The sequence below is a fragment of the Pseudorca crassidens genome, chromosome 1 (assembly GCF_039906515.1).
Source record: "Pseudorca crassidens isolate mPseCra1 chromosome 1, mPseCra1.hap1, whole genome shotgun sequence".
Classification (NCBI taxonomy): domain Eukaryota; kingdom Metazoa; phylum Chordata; class Mammalia; order Artiodactyla; family Delphinidae; genus Pseudorca; species Pseudorca crassidens.
In genome coordinates this window covers 123685127-123711198 of record NC_090296.1, presented here as the reverse complement: position 1 = coordinate 123711198, position 26072 = coordinate 123685127, and the positions used below count along the sequence as shown (strand labels likewise).

Below are 26072 nucleotides of genomic sequence, written 5' to 3'. Positions count from 1 at the left end.
GGGAGGGGGAAGGGTAAACTGGGACCAAGTGAGAGAGTAGCACTAACATATATACACTACCAAATGTAAAATAGATAGCTAGTGGGAAACAGCTGCTTTGCACAGGGAGATCAGCTCAGTGCTTTGTGACCACCTAGAGGGGTGGGATAGGGAGGGTGGGAGGGAGACGCAAGAGGGAGGAGATATGGGGATGTATGTATATGTATAGCTGATTCACTTTGTTATAAAGCAGAAGCTAACACACCATTGTAAAGTAATCATACTCCAATAAAGATGTTAAAATAAAAATAAGAAAAAATGAAAGATTAACGTCATTGGTAAAAAGCACTACAAAAGCAGAAACAACAACAACAAAAAAAAAAATGAGACGGGGACATACCCAAAAGGACAAGAAAAATGTTCACCAGAGAGTAATAAGGGTCTTTAAAAGGCAATGTATTGGCACTAGGAAACAGGGAGGGGATGTGTGAATGGGAAAAAAATGCAAAAAACAAATGAATAGGAACTTTGAAGCTGACAAAGAAGAAAGCATGGGTGGCTGGGAGAGTGGTGGTCATTAACAGAAATAAAGAAATCAGGAAGAAATCTTTTAAAATGAAAGTATAATATCGTTTGATGGCTACTCCTAAGAACTAGGTTACCATTACTAGGAACTTAGCCCAGATAAGTCAGGTTTGACTAACCCCAGTAATAGTTACAACATGGTGATTGTGGGATCAAGTTATTAAGTTATTCCAAATACCCCAAAGAAAAATAATCTATTCTCTATTGATTATAATAAATGAGAACCAAATACAAGGAACAAAGACTTATCAACGAAGATATCATCAATGAAGTGTCATGTTAAATACACTAAAAAATAACAATTCATCTACCTCTACAACTTAAACACTGAATCATAAAATAATGTCTCAGGAAATGTTATACACATAGGAGTAATTATTCTTTAATCAATAAAGATAGCAAATTTTTACTGTAAGCGTACAATGAATGAAAAACAGCAAAGAATACATAACTAGAATAAGACCAGATACAGACAGAGGAAAAGATAGCTATTAATGGGGTGGGAGGTGGGTGAAATGGGTAAGTTGGTCAAAAGGTACAAACTTTCAGTTACAAAATAATGAAGTTCAGGAAATGTAATGTACAGCATGGTGACTATAGTTAATAATAATGTATATTTGAAAGTTGCTAAGAGAGTAGATCTTAAAACTTATCACCAGAAAGAAAAAAAATTGTAACTATGTGTGGTGATGAATGTCAGCTAGAGTTATCGTGGTGATCATTTCACAATTTATACATATACTGAATAAATAAAAAGTAAATTTTTGAAAGATAGTTATTAATGTAAAACAATGGTAAGGTAACCAAAGCCTAGTCCATAAATGCACAGGTGAACTCTTAGCCTACTCTTCCTGTGCAGAATCTCATGTTCTTTGTAACAAACTGCAATACCCGAGCTAAAGAGCAATAGGCAAATCAAACAAACCAAAAATAGAGAGATTATAATATTAACATCACACAAAACAGAATTCACAAATGTTAAATTCACAATGAAAATACAACTCATATGATCCTTTATACAACTAATAATAAGGCAGCAAAATGGTTTAAAAAATCTTAGTACCTTTATTTTATATATTTTCTTTTCAAATTTCTGTAAAAGACCATCGATTTTTACAGCAAAAATTAAGCAATTGAGACGCTTCCAGTGTATAGAGTAGTAAAATATAAGCAATGAGAACATAAAAGGTGGAGTAGGTCAATGGAATTGTGCTGTTGTAATGTCCTTACACTCTTCATGAAACACTGTGATATTAATTGAAAGTAGATTATGATAAAGTAAACATGCATGTAATACTTATTCCTACAGCAGGTTATTACCTAAAAGTTTTGCCTTAAGTTAAATCTGATTTTCCAATAGAAACAATGGAATTAAATGAAGATGTTTTCCTAGGGACTCAAATTCAAGGCCTCCCTCTGGTGCTCACTGCAGAGTATACTTCGTTGTGGCAATGCCCCAAATTAGCAATGCACAGCCTGAGAGGAGGTCTTCTCCCAGAGCCCGCCCATCCTCGATGCTCCCCCCAACTGATCTAACATGGCTCCCTGTCTCCAGGTCAAAGCCTCTGAGGACACTCCTCTAACCACTTCACTCTCCACCCTTCTCTCTCCTACAATCCAAGGCTCTCCAGCCTATTGTTTTGCTGCAAAAACTTCTTTTGCACTTCTAGACTTTTGCACTTGTGTGCCTAGATGGGATGATTCTATAAATCTATAAATTCTATAAATTTTGCAACTTAAAAAAAAAAATCTCAGAAATTCAAGGAAATATTGAAGAAACTGCAATAGTAGTGGGAGACTAAAATATCTGTGTCTGACAGATCAAGAAGATTAAAAAAATAATAATTTGGAGTATGTAAATAGTAACTTTAAAAATATAAACTTATCAATTTCTATCTAGAGAGAATCCACCTTACCTATTCCTACCATGTCCAAAGGATATTTGCAAACACTTAGCTTCTTTACTTTCTCCACATCTATCAGGCTTCTGCAGTAGTCATTTCCTTCCCCATCCAGCTTAGGTTCCATGGTCCACTACTCCAACTACTCTCTCACCCTCTTCAATCCTTTACTCCAATGAAATTACACTGCATCTGCCTAAAAAATACCTACCCATGATTAATTCATCTACCCACCATCTTTGTGCATTTTTAGCAAGCAACTGAATGCTAAGTATAACTCAGGAGAGAGAGGAATCACATCACTGTGTAAACCAGTGTCTTCACCCCCAAACTCTACGTAGTCTCATTGCTTCACACAGCCTTTTGATATCTATTTACAGAGCATTTACTATGTTTCAACGCCAGTTCCAAGAACTGATGATGGAGGGGTAAACAAAACAGTATGGTTTCTGTCCTCATGGAGCTTACTGTCTAATAAGGGAGACAGATATAAAAACAACAAAATAAACAATTATGTAATTTCAATTGTGATAAGTGCTTCTAGGGAAAGTATTAAGAGTACAGTCGGTCCATACGTGCCCAAGCAGAACCTATGGATACCCAGGGCTGAATGTACTATGTCATTTTATATAAGGGGCTTGAGCATCCATGGATATTGGTATCCACAGGGCAGGGGTTGGGGGAGGTGTCCTGGAACCAATCCCCTGAAGATACTGAGAGACGACTGTATATTATAGGGGAACCTGGTTTAGTCTGAAATATCTGGATAGGCTCCCCCTGAGGAAGTGACACTTAAACTGAAATCTAAATTAAGGAAATTAGGTAAATGGGATGGGGGAGGTGAGGAGGTGCTGGGCAAGGAGAATGAGGGATTAGTGTTCTGGCAGAAAAATCAGAATGTGTAAATGTCTGAAGACTAGTGAGCACATGGCATGTTTGACTAACTGAAAGAAGGCTGGTTTAAATGAGGCAGAAGGGAAGAGAGAAAAGTGGTGTGAAATGAGGTTAGCACTGATCAAGTCACTCAAGATTTTAAGGTCATGCTGAAGATTTTAATGCTCAGAGCAAAGGGAAACTTTTGAGGCGCTATCATCAAAAAAAATAGAGCTGGGGCTTCCCTGGTGGCGCAGTGGTTGAGAGTCCACCTGCCGATGCAGGGGACACGGGTTCGTGCCCCGGGCCGGGAAGATCCCACATGCCGCGGAGTGGCTGGGCCCGTGAGCCATGGCCACTGAGCCTGCGCGTCCGGAGCCTGTGCTCCGCAACCGGAGAGGCCACAACAGTGAGAGGCCCGCGTACCACAAAAAAAAATAAAAATAAAAGTAGAGTTTATTTTTGTGGTTTTTAAGTATCATTTTGCCTATAACGTGGAGAATGGATTGGAAGGATGCAGGGAATCCTGTTACAAGGTTTCAGTTGTAATCCAGGCATTTTTTACTGGTGGCTTGGACTAGAATGGTAGCAGTGGAGAATGAGAGAAGTGGACAGATCAGAAAGATTTAGTAAGTAATCTGAAAGAGGCTGATTCATTGGACAGTGGCTGGTGTGAGGTGAAGGGAGGAGCGGGGAAGAGAAATACATCTCCAGGTTTGGGGCAAAGGAAGCTACCATGAACTTGGTTTATATACGTCAGTTTGACATGCTTGTGAAATATACAAGTGGAGATGCCAACTAGGCAAGTTGGATATACAAGTCTGAAAATCAGACGAAAGATATAGGCTAGACATATAAATTTAAGAATCATCAGAAAATGAATAGTAAACTAAGCCATGGCATAGAGAAAACTGAAGAGGGAGAAAGATGGTCTAAAAGGAGCCTTAATAACTTCTCAAAAGCTAACGGTCAGGTGGAAAAGAAAAAGCTAAGAGGAGGCAGAAGCAGCAGCCAACAAAGGAGGAAGAAAACTAGCAGAGGTTGTTCCATAAAAGCCAAAGAAGGGAGTGCTGTAAGAAGAGGGGAGTGGTCAACAGCATGAAATGCTACTCAGAGATCATGGAAGGGACTGAAATACAGCCACTGGACTTAGTAATACTGAGTGACTTTAATAAGAACTTAACAGGAGCTCTGATAGGATGTGACACCAGGTTGGAGTAGACTAATGAGTACCCAGGAGAAAAGGAAATGAAGGCAGCAAATGTAGAAAGTTCTTCTAAGAAACTTGGCTAAGAAGGGGAGGAGGAAAATGGGGACTGGGAGAGTAGATGAAAGGATAAGTAAAGTAGAGAAAGGGTTTGGGGGTTTCTTCTTGTTGTTCTTATTTTTGTAGTTCAGAATAGAAGAGAAATAAGCATGTTGTAGGCTGATGGGAAAAGAATCTAATAAGGAAAACTGAAGATACAGGAAAGAGAAGAATTTCCAATCTCAACTGTGACCTTCAAGGCTGATGGGCAATCGGTTTCTATATGTCAGCCCTTTCATCTCCATCACAGTTATTTCAGACCTTTCCACTCTCTTCAAACTTCCAACCCCACACCTCCTACTTTTCAAAATAAAGAGAGCAAAGAACCCATCAAATGGAATTTCAAATTCTTATCACAAATTTCCACTTTGATCCCATCTGTTCTTATCCTCTTGAATGCCAAGTTGAACAAGCTTTCTCTCAACTGCAGTCATTCTTAACCTATGCACCTCTCCTACTTCTTCCATGGCTTTTGGGACATTCCTACTCTCCTATCTCCTTCCTACTTCTATGATGATTCTTTCTCTGTCCTGGACCTATATTCCTCTTTCTCCATCTGTGACTTCTCCTTTCATCTAATTATAAAATTTATTTTCTTTTTATTGTGTGTCATACCTTTCTAAGCACTTTCTCACATCTCATTTTGATCCTTACTTGTTGAATTGAGAAGTCTCAACTATTGAGATATAAACATAGAATACTTTTATTTTTCCCCCATATAACTAACTACTCAGTTGAATCCTAAACCTGCTGAGTATGCTCAGTGAAATTCCACAGTTTTTCAGTCACATTCAATTATCAAAGCTTGGTTTTTAAATCCCATCTACAGACAACCTGCCTAGCACAAGTGAGAATTACACGCTTTAGCAGATGCTTGTGGTGGGGAAGAACACAGCTTGTCCTCACGGTGTCTCTCCTCTCGTCCTCACTGTGTCTCTCCTCTTGCCCTCCTCTGTACCCCTTCAAACTCTCCTACATTCACAAACTTATGTCCTTGCCATAAGTGGCAGCTGTGGGAACACAGCAATATCCTACTTATTATAGAGCTCACCAGTTATTAGTGATGGATCTACTACAGTCATCAGCCAGTCCTTCTCCAGGGACTAAGGTGATACTGACCACCAAAAGAATCAAGTGCTGCCAGGCAGAGATGCACCCCTAATCTTTCTCTGAATCAATTTGAAGTCAGTGGTCTCTACTGATCTCTGCAGTACATGGTAATTTCTGCACAGGGAACATTCATGGTTCTCTAGGCAGTGGTCAGGTTCACCCTGGCTCCCTCTGCCCAAGCAGTATCTGCCTCAACTCCAACAGAGGTTGGTACATTTTACCTAACCAAGTGTCCCCATAGGAAGCCCCTATTACTCCAACATCTTCACTAATGTACACAATTCTACCCTCACATAAATCGTGAGATGCACTGGGGTTCCTCTTTACTTGGTCAATGACAAGTCCCATCCTATCTCCTTCTAAAGAAAGCATACTACCGTAAAGTCCCTTCAAGCCCAGCTGGCATGAGCTACTCCAGCAAGCTTATTATGCTATGAAACTTCTAAGGGAGATGTAGGTACCACTCTCTATATTCAAGGATGCCCCCAATATTCCAGAGCCACACATCCAGTTCCCCCAGGTTGAAATGGAAAAAAGGGAATGGAAAGTACAATATGTTCCCAGTATGCTTTTCCCCAAAATCTCTCAACATATTCCACAGGCACCAAAATCAGCACGGCAAAGATCCAACCAGAGAACAAGATGCCAGTTTCCTGCAGCCATACACACAAACTTCACAAGCAATTCACGCACCACATCAAACTTCATTAACTGTGCACTCCCCAAAAGGCAATCTCCCCCTAGCCCACTTTATATGGAAGAAGGGGAAATGCAGTGGTGATGGTCAGATTACAGCTTTGCTGAAAAAGTCAGCTCTTAGCAAGTCATGCAGTGAAGTAGCTGATGGCATAACAGGCATGCCTTTAAACGAAAAAAATGAGAATTTTAGCCTCTTGATTAAAGAGATTGGCTCTGGTCAGCAATCCTGGTTGATACAGTTAAGATACTTTTTCATGCTGTACTTATCATGTGAATTACATAATACAGGAGTTATTAACTGCATTTTACATATGAGACAAAGAATTGAACTGTGGTTACTTAACAAAGGCGTTGCACAAAAATCACGAAGAAGGATAAATATTGTCAGTAAATCTACAAAATAAAGGCTGAATGCACCTGTACAATGAGGATCTATAAAATGAGGGTTATACATCTTACAGTGGTACTAATCAAATGAGATAATGGATAGAAGTGCTTTTAAAATGAGAATAGAACAAAACATAAATAGAACTCCAGTTATTATATACCCAGCACATGGATAAAGCAAATATTAAACTGTATATTTTTACATCACCACCTGTAAGTCCTAGATGGGGAGAGGAGCAGAGTTGGGTATGAAATTAACTTTTAAGCTCCCAGATTTTATTTCTCAGCATAAACCTTTGAGCATCTTGACACAGTACAAAGAATAGAGAACACATTTCTACTCCTCTGTCAAAATCTTCTCCATTCTTTCTTTCTTTTTTAATTAAAAAAAATATATTTATTTATTAATTTATTTTTGGCTGTGTTGGATCTTCATTGCTACACGTGGGCTTTCTCTAGTTGCGGTGAGCAGGGGTTACTCTTCGTTTTGGTCCGTGGGCTTCTCATTGTGGTGGCTTCTCTTGTTGCGGAGCACAGGCTCTAAGCACACGGGCTTCAGTAGCTGTGGTACATGGGCTCAGTAGTTGTGGCTCACAGGCTCTAGAGCACAGGCTCAGTAGTTGTGGTGCACAGGCTTAGTTGCTCTGCGGCATGTGGGATCTTCCCGGACCAGGGATCGAACCCATGTCCCCTGGATTGGCAGGCGGATTCTTAACCACTGTGCCACCAGGGAAGTCCCTATATTGCATTATTCTACTTTGTATTTGAAAATTCTCATAATAAAAAGTTAAAAATTAAAAAAAATTTTTTTAAATCTTCTCCATTCTTGTAATCTACAACTTGCACAACCAATTTCTATTACTGTTAAACTTTCACAAAGCTTTGACAGGACTGAAAATAAAAGCTACACTGTCTTTGTTTCATAGATATGTTGATTTGTATCATATTTTAGATTCCACATATAAGTGATATCATATGGTATGTGTCTTTCTCTTTCACTAGAGATGATAATCTCTAGGTCCACCAGTGTTGCTGCAAATGTCATTATTTCATTCTTTTTGATGGCTGAGTAATATTCCATTGCATATATATAATAATTTTTTTTAAAAAAAAAGCTACACTGTCTTATGGCAAGTCTAGCTTCCCTGAATACAGTATCAGAGATAGGTGCAAGAGTTTCTGCTCATCACAGAGACATGGCCACAATTGGTCCAACTCACTTCTATAAAGAAGTACACATTTGACAAATTTGATTTCTTCAGTCAACCTTTTGTTATTTTTAATCACAAAATAAAAGAATCTGCTGATCTTATTGATCTCTAGGGATGACCTAAAGATTATCTAGGCCCACATGCTCATTTTATATAAGAAACTATAACCCAAAATTAAATCCAATAGTGTTTTCTACCACAACATGCTGATTCATTCCACCCCAATGATATGATTTTCCTTAAAAATATTTTTCTTAAAACATAAAAAGTTTTGCATGCTGATAGTAACAATATTAATTGTGACAACCAAAGCATAAATTTGGGTGATTTCAACCACTGTTCATTCTGAAAACTGCTTCTGAAGAGTCATATTTTTAGGCTAGTTTAAAACATTTTGGCTGTTTCCAGTTTTAGAGGAAACATAGCTGTTGTGTCAACATGTAACTTTGCTTTGACCCTTCGGACATTTCAAAGGTTAAACAATGAATTCCAGGATTTTCAACCATGTTCACTGTAGAAACAGAAGCTACCTCTGTAATATTTCTATGATGATGTATCATTCTGGTTTTTCTCAAAATAATTTTATTTAGTATAAACTAATACAGTATATAGTTTGTATCTACTAAACGGCCAGACTTTCTAGTGAATTTTTAGAGCCATATTACGCTATGTGTCTGTTTAATATACTATTACAAATACAAGGTTATCTAAAATTAGAAAACACACCTTACAATGACATCCTAATCCCGCCCAGGATTGTTTATGGTTAGCCATCAATCTCACTTTTCCCTGATCACAGTGAATTAGAAGAGTGATAAGTATCTCAACAGAAAAGAAGCAATGTCCAATTAAAGACATTAAACAGGAAACCAAAGAATGTGAAAATCTCACTAATGCCACCTACAGTACCAATGGAGAACACAGATAAGAGATTTTTTAATAAATTGTGTATATGTGTACCTATCCTTTAATTTCTTGCCTAGGACTATGTATCAAGACAACTTTCTACCAAATCTTGCACAGAATATAAAAGTACATAAGTAGGTAATGCAAACAACAACAACAAGGGTACTCTTGAAAAATCAAAACAAAGAAAAACCTGACACACTCACAGAAGCAGAGAGTAGAACAGTGGTTGCAAGTGATAGGGGAAATAGGGAGATGTTGGTCAAAGGGTACAGACTTTCAGTTATAAGATGAATAAGTTAAGCAGATCTAGCGTATAGCATGGAGACTACAGTTATTATTAAAGTACTGTGTACTGAGGCAAATTATCAAGTCAGACGTAGCAAAAATTGGAGAATCTGACTTCAAATGGATTACAAAGCCTCAAAGCAAAGCTTACCTTACATTCCACCACACTCTGATCTGATTCACAAGTTACATAGATTTCATCTACAGCCCGGCGAAGATTGTCAAAAAGGAATGCCCAGTATCGAGCTCTTAGATCAATTTTCCGAGGGTGCCTTGTTTTAGTGGGACTTTTATCAAAGTGTTTATCTCCAGTTGTAGATGACGTTATTTTACAGTCTACTGTAGTGTTCTGATGAAATAAAACAAAACATGAAAAAGTATTTTTTAAAAGCCTCCAGGAACTGGATTTTTGTATAAATCAAATTTTTCAACATAAATACTTAAAAACATGACATTCTTCTTTTTAGCTTATATCACACTGAATTCATCAAAACAAAACTTCTCAACTTAAATAAAAGCGGCAGGTTTGTAAGGTCAATTACATGTTTCATTGAAGATTAGGATGATTTTAATGGTGAACAGACTCAGTCAAAAAGGAGCACTAAAGTGGCTCCTGATTTACTAAAATATGTGTATGGCACATTTACATACAGTAACAAATAACAGATACTAATTTCAACATTTTGAAATTGCTTGTATATATTCTTTTCATTTAGAAATGACATATCTATACTTATATTCAGTTACTGAATTTTATCTTAAACGTTTTTCCACTAAAAGTAAAAATATATAAATACAAAACAATTTACTAGAAAAGAACACTGATTAATAAAACCAAGCATCAGCTACAGAGCAGACTCACCAAATAAAGTAACTATAGTATTCTATGACCCAATGTTTCCTCAGTTGCACAGGCGGACTTTGAAAATACAAGATTATATTCTATACTTTTATAGACTGTACCAAAGAATCATTCCCCCACAAACAGGAGCGTGCAGTTTACATAAAGACCTGAACTTCTCACTAGAAGTACAAAGGAGTTGCTTATCTCTCTGTGGCTACTTAAACTGATAAATAAATAAATACTAACCTTGTACTACAGTTACAACAACAAACAATCTCAAGTTTCTTTGGGTTGTTTTGTATGTGTGTATGTCATTCCTGTTAGCTTGTTTGTTTTTCCTTTTCATAGAAGAGCCCCAGAGTGAAGAATATCCAAAATAGAAGCTAATACTCTCCTGTTTTATTTTAGGCTTTGGCCTTCAATGTAACAGTGATTCCTATACTTCAAAAATCTTTTATAGCCAATCTTCGGTTTATATAGAATCTTCACTATCAAAAGTCAAGCAAACAAAACATATATACTCACAAAGACATGCACACTTAAGAGGCTGAGATGGAGCTGCTCATCCACCACAGTCCCCCATCCAGACTAAGGTTGTCAGACTCAGCAAATAAAAATTAGTAAATATTTTATCTGACAGCCTTAGTCCAGGCCCAAATTCTCAACACTCAAGCAATAAAATTTAAAGTAATCATCAACAACCCACAAAACCTTTGCTTCAATGGCTCTCCAAGCACTTTCCAACCCTAATAGTAAATGATAAATCATGATGGCAAATACCCACTCACACAAATTTTAAAGTATGTATTATTAGCTCTACTTTACAGCTTAGAAAATTGAGATTTAGAGGCTGATTTGTCCAAGATCACATAGCCACAGGAGACTATCTTCCAGTTAGAACTCTGCAATTACACCGCTGACTTCCCATTACACTGCACCCCAAGGCCCTGTGCTAACAACCCTTTACCGAATATTCCAGACCACCTCATTTCTCTTCCTATATACCACCCAAAGTTAAAATTAACTTGAATTTTCCTGAATTATACTTCCTTCACAAACTTCTTAGAGCGATCAGCAAAACACTAGTAGCTTCCTGTGAATTCAGATCCTAATCTTATAAAATTCTCAAAAATAATTTAACTCATCTTCACCCATTTATGTATTTACCCTATCATGCATCCATATGTATATGACTCAAATACTTTAACCAACCTTTCTTAAAATGTAGAATAGGCAAAACTGCTTTTAGGTTAAGATGTTTCTATTCTCCGTGATTGCTCTATGTGAGGCTTTTACTAAGAAAGACTCCAGAAAGGCAGAAACTACAGCTAGGTAATTCCATCTGAAGGGCAATGTACTATACAAATTTGACATTTAAGCTTGACAAAAATAGTACTTTATATTTGCACATTTATTTACATTTTATGAAGGGCTTTTGAAAACATATCATTTAATCATCACAGCAAACTATAAAGACAGGACAAATATTGAAATATTATTATTCCTATTTTGTAGATGACAAAATCAGTAAGATTCAATTTCTTGACCAAGTCAAAAGGCTGAGTGACAGAACTGGGACCAGAACTGAGTCTTCCAACTTCTGCTCCAATGTTCATAAAGCATTTCACATAGCACCTAGCACACAGTAGTACCCATATAATGTTAGGTATAATTATAGTGGGAAAGACAAAGAGGTGAAGAAATATGCTCACAGAAAAATGTGAATAAACTAATGGCAAAATTGCCAAATTTGTGAAGAAAGGTAGAAGAAGCATATCAAATTGTAGAGGCTGATAAGTTTGTATAAAGTTTCAAAATACAGCGCTCTTACGTACCACTGATAAAAATAACAGCAGTGATAATAATAACTGCAGTGGCATCTAATATTCATGTCATACTTGCTATGTGCCAGACACTGTGCTAAGTGCTTTCCATACAGTTATACTTCATTTAATCTTTGAAGCAATTTTATATCACAGTTACTATTATTAGTTCCATTTTATAGAGGAGAAAACTGAGGTTTAGCTAAATTAAATGATAAACCCAAGGTCTCACACTAAGTAAGAGACAAAGCCAAGATTCAAAATCAGGTAACTATCCCATTGTTATGACTTACTGTGCCTGTTTCCAAGACATTCAACAGAAGACAAAGCAACCTAAACTTCTGGAAAAAGCTAGACACAACTGAATCTCATGTTTTAAATAAAATTCAATATAACAAATGTTATACTATTTTAATCAATCACTTCTGAGAGAAAAAGAGGAAAAAAGAAAGAAAGGAGAGGGAAAGGGGAAGGAGGAAATTGAGATTTCTGACTCACCTCTCTTAGAACTCTCATCAACTCCCCTGAGAATATGAAGAAACCTATGGACCTAAACCTCTGACAACAGCTTGTCTTTTTACTGTCTCCATATTTAGTCTTTTCTAGAATGTTCTAAGGTTGGAATCATACAGTATGCAGCCTTTTCAGATTGGCTTCTTTTACTTAATAATATGCAATTACTTTCCTCCATGTCTTTTCATGGCCTGATAGCTCATTTCTTTTTAGAGCTGAATGTACCACAGTTTATTTATCCATTCACCTACTGGATATCTTGGTGGCTTCCAGGTTTGGCAATTATGAAAAAGGCTGCTATAAACATCCATGTGCATGTTTTTGTTTAGACATAAGTTTTCAACTCATCTACATATATACCAAGGGCATGACTGCTGATCACAAGGTAAGAGTATGTTTACTTGTGTTAAGAAACTGCCAAACTGTCTTCCAAAGTGGCTGAATTTCCACTCTGAATTCCCACCAACATTGAATGAGAGTTTCTGTGGCTCTTCATCCTCACCAGCATTTGGAGTTATCAGTGTTCCCAATTTTGGTCATTCTAATAGGTGTGTGGTGGTAGCTCATTGTTTTAATTTGCATTTCCCTGATGACATATGATGTGGCACACCTTTTCATATGCTTATCTGCCATCTGTACATCCTCTTTGGTGAGGTGTCTGTTAAGGTCTTTGGCTCATTTTTCAATCAGGTTGTTTCAATGATTGAAACATTGAAACATGTTTAAAAAAAGAGTCCTTTGTATATTTTGGATAACAGTCTTTTACCAGATATCTTTTTCCAAATATTTTCTCCCAAGTCTGTGACTTGTCTTCTCATTCTCTTGACATTGTCTTTTGCAGAACAGAAGTTTCTAATTTTAATGAAATCCAGCTTATCATTGATTTCTTTCAGAGATCATGCCTTTGATACTGTACCTAAAAAGTCATCACCATATTCAAGGTCATTTAGGTTTTCTCCTATGTTATTGTCTAGGAGTTTTATACTTCTGCATTTATGGTCAACAGTCCATTTTGAGTTAATTTTTGTGAAGAATGTGAGGTCTGGGTCCGGATTCATTTTTTTTTTTTTTTTGTCGTATGGATGTTCCAGCACCATTTGGTGAAAAGACCACCTTTGCTCCATTGTATTGCCTTTGCTCCTTTGTCAAAGATCAGTTGACTAATTATGCAGGTACATTTCTGGGCTTTCTATTCTGTTCCATATATCTATTTGTATTTTCTTTTGCCAATATCACACTGCCTTGATTACTGTAGCTTTATAGTAAGTCTTGAAGTTGGTTAGTGTCAGTCCTCCAACTTTGTTCTTCTCCTTCAATATTTTGTTGCCTATTCTGGGTCTTTTGCCTCTCCATATAAACTTTAGAATAAGTTTATTGATATCTACAAAATAATTTGCTGGGATTTATTGAATATATTCTTCAACCTGGGAAGAAATGACATCTTGACCATATTGAGTCTTCCTATTCGTCAACATGGAATGTCTCTCCATTTATTTAGCTCTTTGAGTTCACTCATCAGAGTTTTATAGTTTTCCTCATATAGATCTTATACATATTCTGTTAGGTTTATACCTACCTATTTAATTTTGGGGAGTGCTGATATAAATGGTATTGTGGTTTTGGTTTTTTTTAAGATTTATTTTATTATTTTATTATTTATTTATTTTATTTATTTATTTTTGGCTGTGTTGGGTCTTCGTTGAGGCATGTGGGATCTTTCACTGCAGCACGCAGGCTCTTCATTGTGATGTGCGGGCTTCTCTCCAGTTGCAGCATGCGGATTTTCTCTCTCTAGTTGTGGTGCATGGGCTCCAGGGCATGTTGACCCTGTAGTTTGCAGCATGTGAGCTCTCTCGTTGAGGTGCATGAGCTCACTAGTTGTGGCGCGCAGGCTTAGTTAGTTGCCTTGCAACATGTGGGATCTTAGTTCCCTGACCACGGATCAAACCCTGCATTGTAAGGCAGCTTCTTTACCACTGGACCACCAGGGAAGTCGCAATGGTATTGTGTTTTTAATTTCAAGTACCACTTATTCATTGCTGGTACACAGGAAAGCAATTGACTTTTTTATGTTAATCTTGTATCTTGCAAACTTCTGTAATCAATTATTAGTTATAGGAGTTTTTTTGGTTGATTCTTTCAGATTTCTTACATAGATGATCATGTCATCTACGAACAAAGACAGTTTTATTTCTTCCTTCCCAATCTGTATACCTTTTATTTCCTTTTCTTGTCTTATTGCATTAGCTAGAACTTCCATTATGATGTTGAAAAGCAATGGTGAAAGGGGACATCCTTACCTCATAACTGATCTTAATGGGAAAGCTTCTAGTTTCTCCCATTAAGTATCATGTTAGCTGTAGGGTTTTGTATTTTTTTTTAATTAAGTTGAATAAGTTCCCCTCTATTCCTTGTTTAGTAAAAGATTTTTATCATCTTTTCTAGGTGTAGAATTTTGTCAAAGTTTTTTTCTGCATCATTGATATAAAACTAGGTTTTTTCTTTTTTATCCTGTTGCTGTGATGAATTCCATTGATTTATTTTAAATTACGAACCAACCTTGCACCTCTGGGATAAATCCCACTTGCTCATGGTGTATCATTCTTTTTATTGTGGGATATGATTTGCTAATATTTTGTTGAGGATTTTTGTATCTATGTTTGTGAGAGTCACTGGTCTGCAGTTTTCTTGTAATGTCTTTGTCTGGTTTTGGTGTTAGAATAATGCTGGCCTCATAAAATGAGTTAGGAAGCATTCCCTCTGCTTCTACCCTCTAAAATGGATTGTAAAGAATTGGTATAATTTCTTCCTTAAATGCCTGGTAGAATTCAACAGTGAATCCACCTGGGCCTGGTACTTTCTGTTTTGAAAGGTTATTAATTATTGATTTAATTTCTTTAATACATTTAGGCCTATTCGGAGTGTCTATTTCATCTTGAGTGAGTTTTAACAGATTATGTCTTTCAAGCTATCAGTCCATTTCATCCTGGTTATCAAATTTGTGGCAAAGAGTTGTTCATGGTATTATTTTATTGTCCTTTTAATGCCCATGGGATCTGTACTGAAATGAATAAGTAGGGACATGCAATAGGACTTTGGGACAGTACTATCCATATGAGGTTAGCGGTCGTAAGTGTCAAAAGAGCCTTTCAACATAACTGATACTTTTCTCCTGCCACTTTCAAATGCATGGGGCACAGAGCAGAATAGGCAGAAAAGTGGCTATAATGAGGACAACTCTGTCAAGCGTGTACTACCAAGGGGCAGGGTAGCCAGACAGTTGGGAGAGTGGGCAAGAAGGCAATTATCACAGACAAACCATAGAATCTCAGGTGGATATCCAGGAAAGTGTGGTCATATGGAGGATGAGGGATAATGAAAGGGTGGTAGGATCAGTAAATTATAGATTGCATGGGGTTGAAGAATTGTTAGAGTCACATGATCACAGAGAATAAGGCAGGAGGAGAGATGACAGGTAGAAAATGGGATGGCTGAGACTGAGATCCTGGAGGGAGAGTAGTTGTTAGTGAGAACAAGGCAAGAGTCTGACCATCAGAATGAGTAGAAGACAAAACTATTGGAGGAAAGAAATGCAAGAAATTGAGAGGACAGCAGTAATGGTGTAGAGCATGCAGTGAGCCTGAAAATTATATCTTCAAGGAATAAGAAGTGACCTGGAAATCTGTAAGTGCTGCAATAAGAAGAGGGAGCAGGTGGTATAGTCTGATGGCATGTCCTTCAAATCTGAGGAGTTTTAGGAGATGGGAGGGAGAACTGCCCGAAATGCCAGTGAGGAGCAAGCAGGAAACCTAACCCACCTCTAGGATCACAGGTAGGAGTGCTGTGGGGGAAGAAAACAACTACTACTTAAAACAACTGTGGAGGAAGCAGTATCCCCACACGTGAGTTGGAATTTACCTAAAACAAGAAGGTAAAGGGAATGTGCAGGGAAGAGAGGAACAAAGAAAGTTTTGCTGATGGTAAACCTACTTCTAGAGGGCAAAGTTGTAGGATTTCACAAGTAATCCAGAGGCATTTCCCTGATTACTACTGAAACTGAGCATCTTTTCACAGGTTTACAGGCTATTCAGGTTTCCCCCATTTTTTATTGGGTTATTTGTCCTTTTTCTGATGAATTTTAGCTCTTTATGAAGTCTTTGATGAATGCTATCTTCTCCCAGTCAATCTCACCTTTAACTTTAAGTGAGTTTTTTAGTATATAAATTTAATTTTGATATAACATATCCATCAGTTATGCTTTTTGTCTTGTCTAGGAAAGCCTCTTCTAATTCAAGGTCATAAAAATATCCTTCCAGATAATCTTAATTTTTTTGTTTTCTCATTTGGTCTTTAGCCCATCAATAATTTTTTTTATATTACATGAAAATATCCTTATATTTTATTTGTAATTTAATTGCATTACAGTCAGAGAACATGCTGTGTCTGACTTCTATATTCTTGTCTGACTTGTATTTACTGAGACTTCTTTATAACCTAGGATGTGATCAATTTTCGCATGTGCTTTGTGTACACTATTTGAGTGCCAATAAATACACACATATACATGCATACATATACATACATATATGTATATGTATTTATGAGATCAGTCATAATTGCATCTTAATTCTATCTTCTTGCTATTTATTCCTGCTTGATCAGTTTCTGAGTAAGAGATATGAATATTTACCACTATGATCATGAATACACTTTCCTCCTTGTAAATCTGTTAGTTTGGGCTTTAAATATTTCAAGCCCATGCTGTTAGGTACCTAAAAGTTTTGTACTTTTATACTTTTTGGATGATTATTCTTTTCACCATTATATAATTTCTATCTTTCTGTAATCAATGCTTTTCATGTTGAAGTCCATCTGGTTTGATATGAATATTGCTATTCTAGCTTTAGAGCACATCTAGAATATCAAGTATTTTGCCTGGATTTTTTTCTCTTTCTTTGTTTTAAACTTTCCTTGAAATTTTAAATATGTCTCTTATAAGCAGTATACAGCGCAATCTAAAATGAGAGGTTTAATTCAATCATCTGACTTTTAAGAACTGAATTTAATCAGTTTACATGTACTGATATTATGTTTGCTGAAATATTTATACTTAGTATCTACCATTATCTTTCATGTTTTTCACTTACTATGATTTTTCTTCTTTTTTTCTTTCTCTTTCCTTCTATTTAGTTGAAAAGCTTTGTTTTATTCACTTTCTCTTTTCCTCTGTTTATTTGGAAATTGTGCCCGCTTGTTTTAGTCCTTTAGTAGCTAGCCTTAAACAAGGACTTCTTCCTAAATAAGACAAGGATTTTATCACGTTAACTCCCTTCCAAACTCCCTACGGTCTTCTGTGTTAACACTGTTTAAGATTATAGCTCCACCTTTCTAAATTTAATTGTGTGAGTGCTTTTGAAAACCATCAATAGTTAATGAGATTTACTAAAATATTTTACAGCTATCTTTTTATCAAGCTCCCTCCTACAGGTTACCTTTTCTTCTTGCTGAAGTATGTCTTTAATAGTCCCTTCATTAAGCATCTGTAGGTGGCAAACCCTTAGCCTTTGTACATCTAAAAATGGCTTTATTTCACTCTTGCACTTGAATGATCATTTGAATGGGCACAGACTTCTGGGTTAAAAGTTATTTCGCCTTATAACTTTGTAGATATTGGTCCACTGTTCTTTTGTTCATTACAAGATTATTGTTATTCCTCTGTGCTTTTGTTTACTTCCTGGTATTTTAAGAATTTTATCCTTAACATTTTGCAGGTTCTCTAGAATGTATCTAAGTATAAATCTATTTTTATTTATCCTGCTCAGCTCTACAGTTATGCTCTGAATCTCTTGAGAACTCAAAGTAAGGAAAATTTTAAACATCATTTTTCCAAATATTGCATGCCCACTATTTATTCTCTATTTCAAAAGTCCTAGAAGGCATATGTTAGAATTTCTCAATCAAATTCTCTTTCCAATTTTCCATCTCTTTAGTTCTCTGAGCTACATTCTAAATCCTCTTAAGTAGTTAGTGTCTTCCAACTCACAAATTCTCTCTTTAACTAATCTCTCTGTCCAATATATCATTTATTCTTACTAATTGCAGGTACGAATAAAAAATTAAAATTTCACGGACAACATTTTCATTTGTAAGATGTTCACTTTTATCTATAAATGTTCAAAATTCATATCCATCTTTTATTTCAGAATTTTCCTTTTTGCATTATATTTAATCTTTCCTTTGAGGAATTTAAACTTGTTTCTTTGAAAGTCCTCTTTAGAAAAATGACCATTTTTCATTACCTCAGGAGTAAATTCTCTCATTTGTGGAATGTGTTGTTTATATCTTACGATATTATTTTCCTCATGTGCCTTGATATTTTGTTTTGCAAACTTATTTTGCATTTAAGTTTGTTTTATTTTAGTTTTTCACTTTGCTCACCCTAACTACATGTGTACTAGTTTTATGGTTACCATCATCTGGCCCACCATGGTCCCCTTCCAGAGGCCTTTTATTGGGGACTTAAAGCTCTCACCCTTCAAGAATATAGCAGACCCAGTCATGAACCAGAGGGCCACTCTCTTTTATTGCTTCAGATATCAATTATCACAGGCCACAACCCCAGGCAGATTGTAGTGTTCTTTGTCTCCTAGTGCAGAACACTGCACAAGCCTAAAGTTTTATGCCATGAGCCTGGATCTGTTTTCCCACCACAATCAGGGTGTTTCAGCCTCCCTTATATAGGACTTGTCCAGTAAGTGTGTCCCCAACTCCACTTATCTGTGAATATATGTGTTTGTTTTATTTCTGATCCAGAGAGATTTTTATTTTATTTTTGAAAATCCTTTGTCTCTTTAATTTTTAAAAAATATTTTATCATTGATGCCTCTTGTATGAGAGGACTAGGGAATATTTTATGAACTCACAATGCCACCTTGATTAGAAGTCCATGTTTTCCTTATGTGTAGTTTGGGGTTTACATAATACATATTGGTATATTTAATAACATCAAACTAAAATAATATATATGAAAGGTTCAGGGAAAATAACTACAGATTACAGAGCTAACTATAAATATGCCAAAACACTTTTAAAAATAAGGTAGGCTTGTGTTCTCTAAAATTTTAGTAGAACAATCTGAAAAATTTTAGATTCAATACATCTTTATTATCCTACATCCAAAAGACTTCATTATACCTAGAAAGTAAATCATAGAAAAATCACAAATATGGAATGTGCAGCAGAGGAGTTAAGAGCATAAACTGTAGAAATTGATGGCATGGGTTCAAATCTTGGCTGTGTCACTTACTAGTAAGTTACATAACCTCTCTCTACCTCAGTTTTCTCATTTGTAAATGAAGAATAATGCCTACATCAAAGGGTTGTTATAAGAAACAAATTAGTATCTGTAAAGTATTTAGTACAAGTTAGGCACATAATATTACATACACATTTGTTAAATAAAGGATGTTACATTAAATTTTTATATGAAGATAAAATATGCAATATTCAAATCCTGAAAAATTAGATTTTATAATTGAAATTAATCACAAAAAAGTAAACAGTTGTATATGCTGTACCTGTTTTGTCGTTTTATGAGTGCCTTGAATTGTCCTCTTTGATTTTCCACCAGTTTGACATTTAGATTTTCCTTCAAGGCAAAAATAGATAAATATATAGATCAACAAATAGATAATATAAAACTGAACTGTGCAAATTATCCAGGCATACTAACACATAATCTCCTTCCAGAGACCACAGAACAATCTATACATGGCCAACATGAACTACAGATGTCATAAAAAACAAATTTCCAAGGTCCCAGAGACTGCTTTTATTGAATGGCTTTCTCAGAATAGGAAGAAAATCAACTTCGTCAAGAAGTCAGATAGTCTGATAATTTAAAAACAAAATCAGGTTAGTGACACTCTTCAGCTTATATATAGCTCCTTTGAAAATAGTTCTTTGAATTCAAATTTTAGTTTGACAATAAAATTAAGAATACATGTTTTTTTTGTTTGTTTGTTTTTGCAGTACGCGGGCCTCTCACTGCTGTGGCCTCTCCCGCTGTAGCGCACAGGCTCCGCATGCGCAGGCTCAGCGGCCGTGGCTCACGGGCCCAGCCGCTCCGCGGCATGTGAGATCCTCCCGGACCAGGGCACGAACCCGTGTCCCCTGCATCGGCAGGCGGACTCTCAACCACTGCGCCACCAGGGAAGCCCAAGAATACATTTTTTTACCATATAAAAACTCAGTATTTTCTGTTTTAATTTATCTGATTTATGAAATATATAGTTTCATTTTGAAAAGGGACATTTTCAGTTCTTTGTATTTCTGCAGCAGATACAGCTTTCTCACTTGCTCTTTTTTATAAGAAAAACACTAACTACTGTTTTATAATCACTCTATTCTTGAGAGCTATTCCAAAACAGGAGTAAAATTCTGTAATGTACAACAGACTCGTTTTCCTTTTTGCAAAATAATTTTGGGCCAAGATCCCTGAAGCAGTACAAATGAAATGAACCATAACACCTACTATCAATTTATCTGCACATCAGAGGGCCTCCCTCACTGTTCTACCAGGGGTGGAGGCAGAGAACTCTCCACCCCCACACAGCCTTTTATTCATCCTTTCATCATAGAGAACAATGTATCAGAGGCTTCTTAGAATATCCAGGAGAATAATCAGCTTAGAACAAGTACCAGAGGAGACAGGAATAAAACAAAGAACAGAAGAAAACTTTTAAAAATTGAATTATCATCCTCAGAAACATCTGAGTATAGATGACAGCCATAAAACAAGAACGAGTTGATATTTTTTAAAAAGCAAAATAAAGATTTTTCTGTAAGTGGCAACGTTTTAACAATATAAAATAATCCTTAAAAATTATGAAGTTAACATTTTTCCTTTGTCATCATTATTACAGATATTCAGAACGTTCTAATTCTTTGTGCTCTTATTTCCATTAGTTTGCAATAAGCATAAATGAAGCTTTAAAATAGTACTGGCCGGGCTTCCCGGGTAGTGCAGTGGTTGGGAGTCTGCCTGCCAATGCAGGGGACACGGGTTCAAGCCCTGGTCTGGGAGGATCCCACATGCCGCGGAGTAACTGGGCCCGTGAGCCACAATTGCTGAGCCTGCGCGTCTGGAGCCTGTGCTCCGCAACGGGAGAGGCCGCGGCGGTGAGAGGCCCGCGCACCACGATGAAGAGTGGCCCCTGCTCACCGCAACCGGAGAGGGCCCTCGCGCAGAGGCGAAGACCCAACGCGGCCAAATTAATTAATTAATTAAACAAATTTTAAAAAAAATAGTACTGGCCAATTTTTTATGTACTTATGTGCAATATCAGGATATATACAGATATAGGATTCATTATTATATTTTCTTTCCTTTTATGTTTTTTGAGTAGAAGCAATTTTAATAGTAACACCTTCAGACTACGTTGTGTTCTGAATAACCCATGAAAAATGAGAAAATTTCATAAAACAGTATTTATAACATAGAGCAACCATGAGATATTTCTAGGTTTCTTGCCACTTTTGTACTAAATAATGTTGATATATATTTTCTATAAAACAAATGAAGTAATAGTAAGCTCCATATGACAATTTTAGCTAGTAAGGAGCTAGATTTAAAAAGAAAAATTTAATTTCCACCTCTATTTAATAGTTTTTGTGATCCAAAAGAACTGCTCTCTAAAAATACCTAATAAGACTGACAAATGAGTGAGGTGGATGGACCTAGAGTCTGTCATACAGAGTGAAGCGAGTCAGAAAGAGAAAAACAAATACCACATGCTAACACATATATATAGAATCTAAAAAAGAAAGAAAAATGGTTCTGAAGAACCTAGGGGCAGGACAGGAAGAAAGACAGACGGAGACGTAAAGAATGGACTTGAGGACAGAAAAAATCTAAATCTCCTAAACTTTAAAAAAAAACTAATCTGCCAGTCATAATAACACACCCAATTTCATTCCTATGTGAAACAGTGAAACTAACAATATCATTTTCATTTGTGTATTAGGTAAGATAAAAAATCAATTAAAAATTATTTCTTATTTAATACATACTAATTTGCCCAAGACTTCTAATTATAAACAGTCTTCAGTCTGTCTACTGTTCAAGACTAAATACATTCTTCTAATTTACAACAAAAATGAAACTTTTTTTTTAATACATACCATCATCATCTTTGCTTTCTAGTGGAACACTCCAAGCTATTAGGTTTCTTGCTGTACGACCCTCCTCTGCAACTATTCTCCTTACTTTGTCATGACTATTGGAGCGCTGGAATGAAGCCTATGCACAGAAAAGAGAACATGTATTAGTTTATTAAATTAGTCAACATAAAAAATATATCTGGCAGACAAATTCATCATTTCTATTATTGTCTCAGAAAGGAAACACTTAAAACTAATTTGGGATCGGAAACGTGCTTAGACAGAAATAAGAGTAAGTCCCAGATCTTTTTTACTTCTAAAAAGACTGAATTTTACAACTTTAAAAATAAATAAATCATTTCAAGAATGAATTCAACCTAAGGTTTGAAAAACTGTCCTAAGGAGCACAAACACTGCTGTGTACCCATTTCAGCACCACTCCCCCGTATGTATCACAGGTTAAAGAGGGTACATATTCCCTCTGAAAGCTCTCGGCAACAAAAAATGTTTTCAAGACTCCTATTTTTTTCCCTACAGATACTGCTAAAGTAAATTTTCACTCAGCTGTAAATTTCCACTGCATAATTTATCTCCAAGTTATTGGGATCTAAATAATAATTCCTATAAACTAACATATTTAAGTTGCAAAATTTTAAACTCTGCCCTACTGCACACAATGTGTGTATGTATACATGTAAGTGGTGTGTGTGTGTGTGTGTGTGTGTATTCTTGCTTTCTCTAGTTCCACACAGCTGAAAGCAACACTAGCCTACAGGTTCAGCCCCAACAAAACCCTGGGCCAATGGAAGCCAGATCCAGTAATGTAAAGGAAATTACCTTCCCACTAATGAATGCTATATGAAAATAGCCCACTTTTATTTTCTGTTGTAATAAGATCATGGATGCCTTTTCTGTCTTCTTTTGCTTCTCTATATTTTTATTTTTATTTTTTTACTTTTTTTTTTACTTTATTCTTTTGTAACATCTTTATTAGAGTATAATTGTTTTACAATGGTGTGTTAGTTTCTGCTTTATAACAAAGTGAATCAGCTATACCTATACATATATCCCCATATCTCCTCCCTCTTGTGTCTCCCTCCCACCCTCCCTATCCCACCCCGCTAGGTGGTCACAAAGCATTGAGCTGATCTCCCTGTGCTATGCGCTGCTTCCCACTAGCTATCTATTTTACATTTGGTAGTATATATAAGTCCATGCCTCTCTCTCACTTTGTCCCAGCTTACCCTTCCCCCTCCCCGTGGCCTCAAGTCAACTCTCTACGTCTGCATCTTTATTCCTGTCCTGCCTCTAGGTTCTTCAATACCAGAAAATAGCCCATTTTTATAAGTCAAGAATCTATGAAAAGAAAACGGCTCTAAAGCATCCCTATGAGCACAAGGATGCAGCCTCCTTGCCCAACCCTTAACTCCATGTGGGAAATCTACCTCTTTCTGAAAAGAATTCACTCCTGGCCCAGCCCAAAATCCTAGTCCAACTAATGAGTGAGTTCATCTTCTCTTCTAGTTCTTGCCAGTCTAAACTCTTAGCATCCCTGGAATCCTTAGTCAACAACAAATTTACTGGACAATTACTATGTGCCAAGCACTGTGTAAAACACCGAGAAGAATACAAAAATATAAGGTAATATACGTGTCCTCAAAGAATTAACAATCCAAATGAGTGAACCAAACACATAAGAGCAAAAACTAATATATGAATTAATCAGTATGGTATCTAGTCTCCAGATGCCCCCCTTCCCCTCAATAAACCACTCCTGCTGGTGTTCATGCCCTTGTGTAATCCCCTCCCCTTGAACCTGGCTTTTTGACCTATAAAATGAGGTGAAAGTGACACTGCGTAATTTCTGAAGATAGGTCATAAGAAGCTTTGCAGTCTCTACCTGGGTCTCTTGGAATGCTCCTTCTTAGGATATTCATTATTGAAACCCAGCCATCCATGCCATGAGAAGCCAAAGCCACCAGTAGAGAGACCACGTAAAGTCAGCACTGATGGACAGGCCCAGCTGAACTCCCAGCTGACAGACAACATCCACTGAGCCATCTTGGACATTCCAGCCCAGTCAAGCCCCCGGATGAATGCTGCCATCCCAGCACCCCAGGGCAGAAAAACCACCTAGTCAACCCATAGTATCATGACAGGTAACAGGAACTATATGTATGCACACTAATCCACAATAAACACATCTGTATTTCTGTATCTATCTGTATAGAGATATTGAAAACTGTGAGTTTATATTAATACCTCTGATACCTCTGATTTCTTTTTTTAATATTTATTTATTTATTTTGGCTGCACAGGGTCTTAGTTGCAACACACGGCATCTTCCTTGCAGCATGCGGGATCCTTAGTTGCGGCATGCAGGCTTTTTAGTCGCAGCAAGTGGGCTTCTTAGTTGAGGCATGCAGACTTTTAGCTGCGGCATAAGGAATTCTCAGTTGCAGCATGTGGGCTTCTTAGTTGCAGCATGCAGACTCTTAGTTGCGGCATGGATGCAGGATCTAGTTCCCTGACCAGGGATCAAGCCCAGGCCCACTGCACTGGGAGCTCAGATTCTTACCCACTGGACCACCAGGGAAGTCCCAATACCTCTGATTTCAATCCTACATCATAGGTTCATTTTAGCCTTCCCCTTTCCTTATTCGTAATTTCTTTCTCCAACAGTAAGAAACCCAGCTCTCATCATCTAAAATATATTTACTTACCTGTTCAATTCTAATATATACATAAAGTAGTTTCAAAAAATAAAGGGGGGAATTCCCTGGCCAGTGGTTAGGACTCTGTGCTTTCACTGACGAGGGTCTAGGTTTGATCCCTGCTCAGAGAACTAAGATCCCACTAGCCACGCCATGTGGCCAAAAGTAATAAAAAATAAATAAATAAAATAAAATAAATAAATAAAATAAAAATAAAATAAAGTAGTTTCATAACTGCTAACCCATGTCTCTGTGAGAAACACACTTACTAACAAGATTATATTTCTATACAGTTCCATCTTTAGCCTTACAGTGTCCAAAGTACTAAATTTTGTTTTCCAAAATTACTTAAATTAGTTCGTCTCATCCTCAACCCTTCAGTGTGGTTACATTATATACCTGTAATATGTTACTCTTTAGTTTCTGGGTTCCCCTCACGTACTGGTAAATTTTAATTGCTGGCTTATTTGGGGAGTATGTGAAAGAAAGGCAACACGTGGTTCTCAAACAAAAGAACGTATTAATTAGTATGACTTTGAGAGAAGAAAAAAGTCACTACACTCTAGGGCAGGGGTCCACGAACTTCCTCTACAATGGGCCAGACAATAAACAATTATTATTTTAGGCTTTGCAGACCATACAGTCTCTTATGACAACTACTCAATCATGCCATTTTGTGTGACACCAGCCATACACAACATGTAAACAAATGGGTGTTGCTCTGTGGGAAATATATATTACTGTTCAGTTTGAAATAAGTTCAAATTATAGA

The 26072-nt window shown here is 36.7% G+C and overlaps 1 protein-coding gene across 6 annotated transcripts in view; it reads right to left on the bottom strand.

Annotated features, from left to right (window-relative positions):
- The window catches only part of SCAPER (S-phase cyclin A associated protein in the ER), a 492749-nt gene that overhangs the window by 414083 nt on the left and 52594 nt on the right, over positions 1–26072 (bottom strand). For all 6 annotated transcript variants that reach the window (XM_067754830.1, XM_067754870.1, XM_067754881.1 and 3 more), the window contains exons 3-5: positions 22608–22725; positions 20003–20073; positions 9397–9594 (exon numbers count right to left, since the gene is read on the bottom strand). In XM_067754830.1, coding sequence (XP_067610931.1) covers positions 9397–9594; positions 20003–20073; positions 22608–22725 — 387 coding nt within the window. The remainder of the gene's footprint in view (positions 1–9396; positions 9595–20002; positions 20074–22607; positions 22726–26072) is intronic.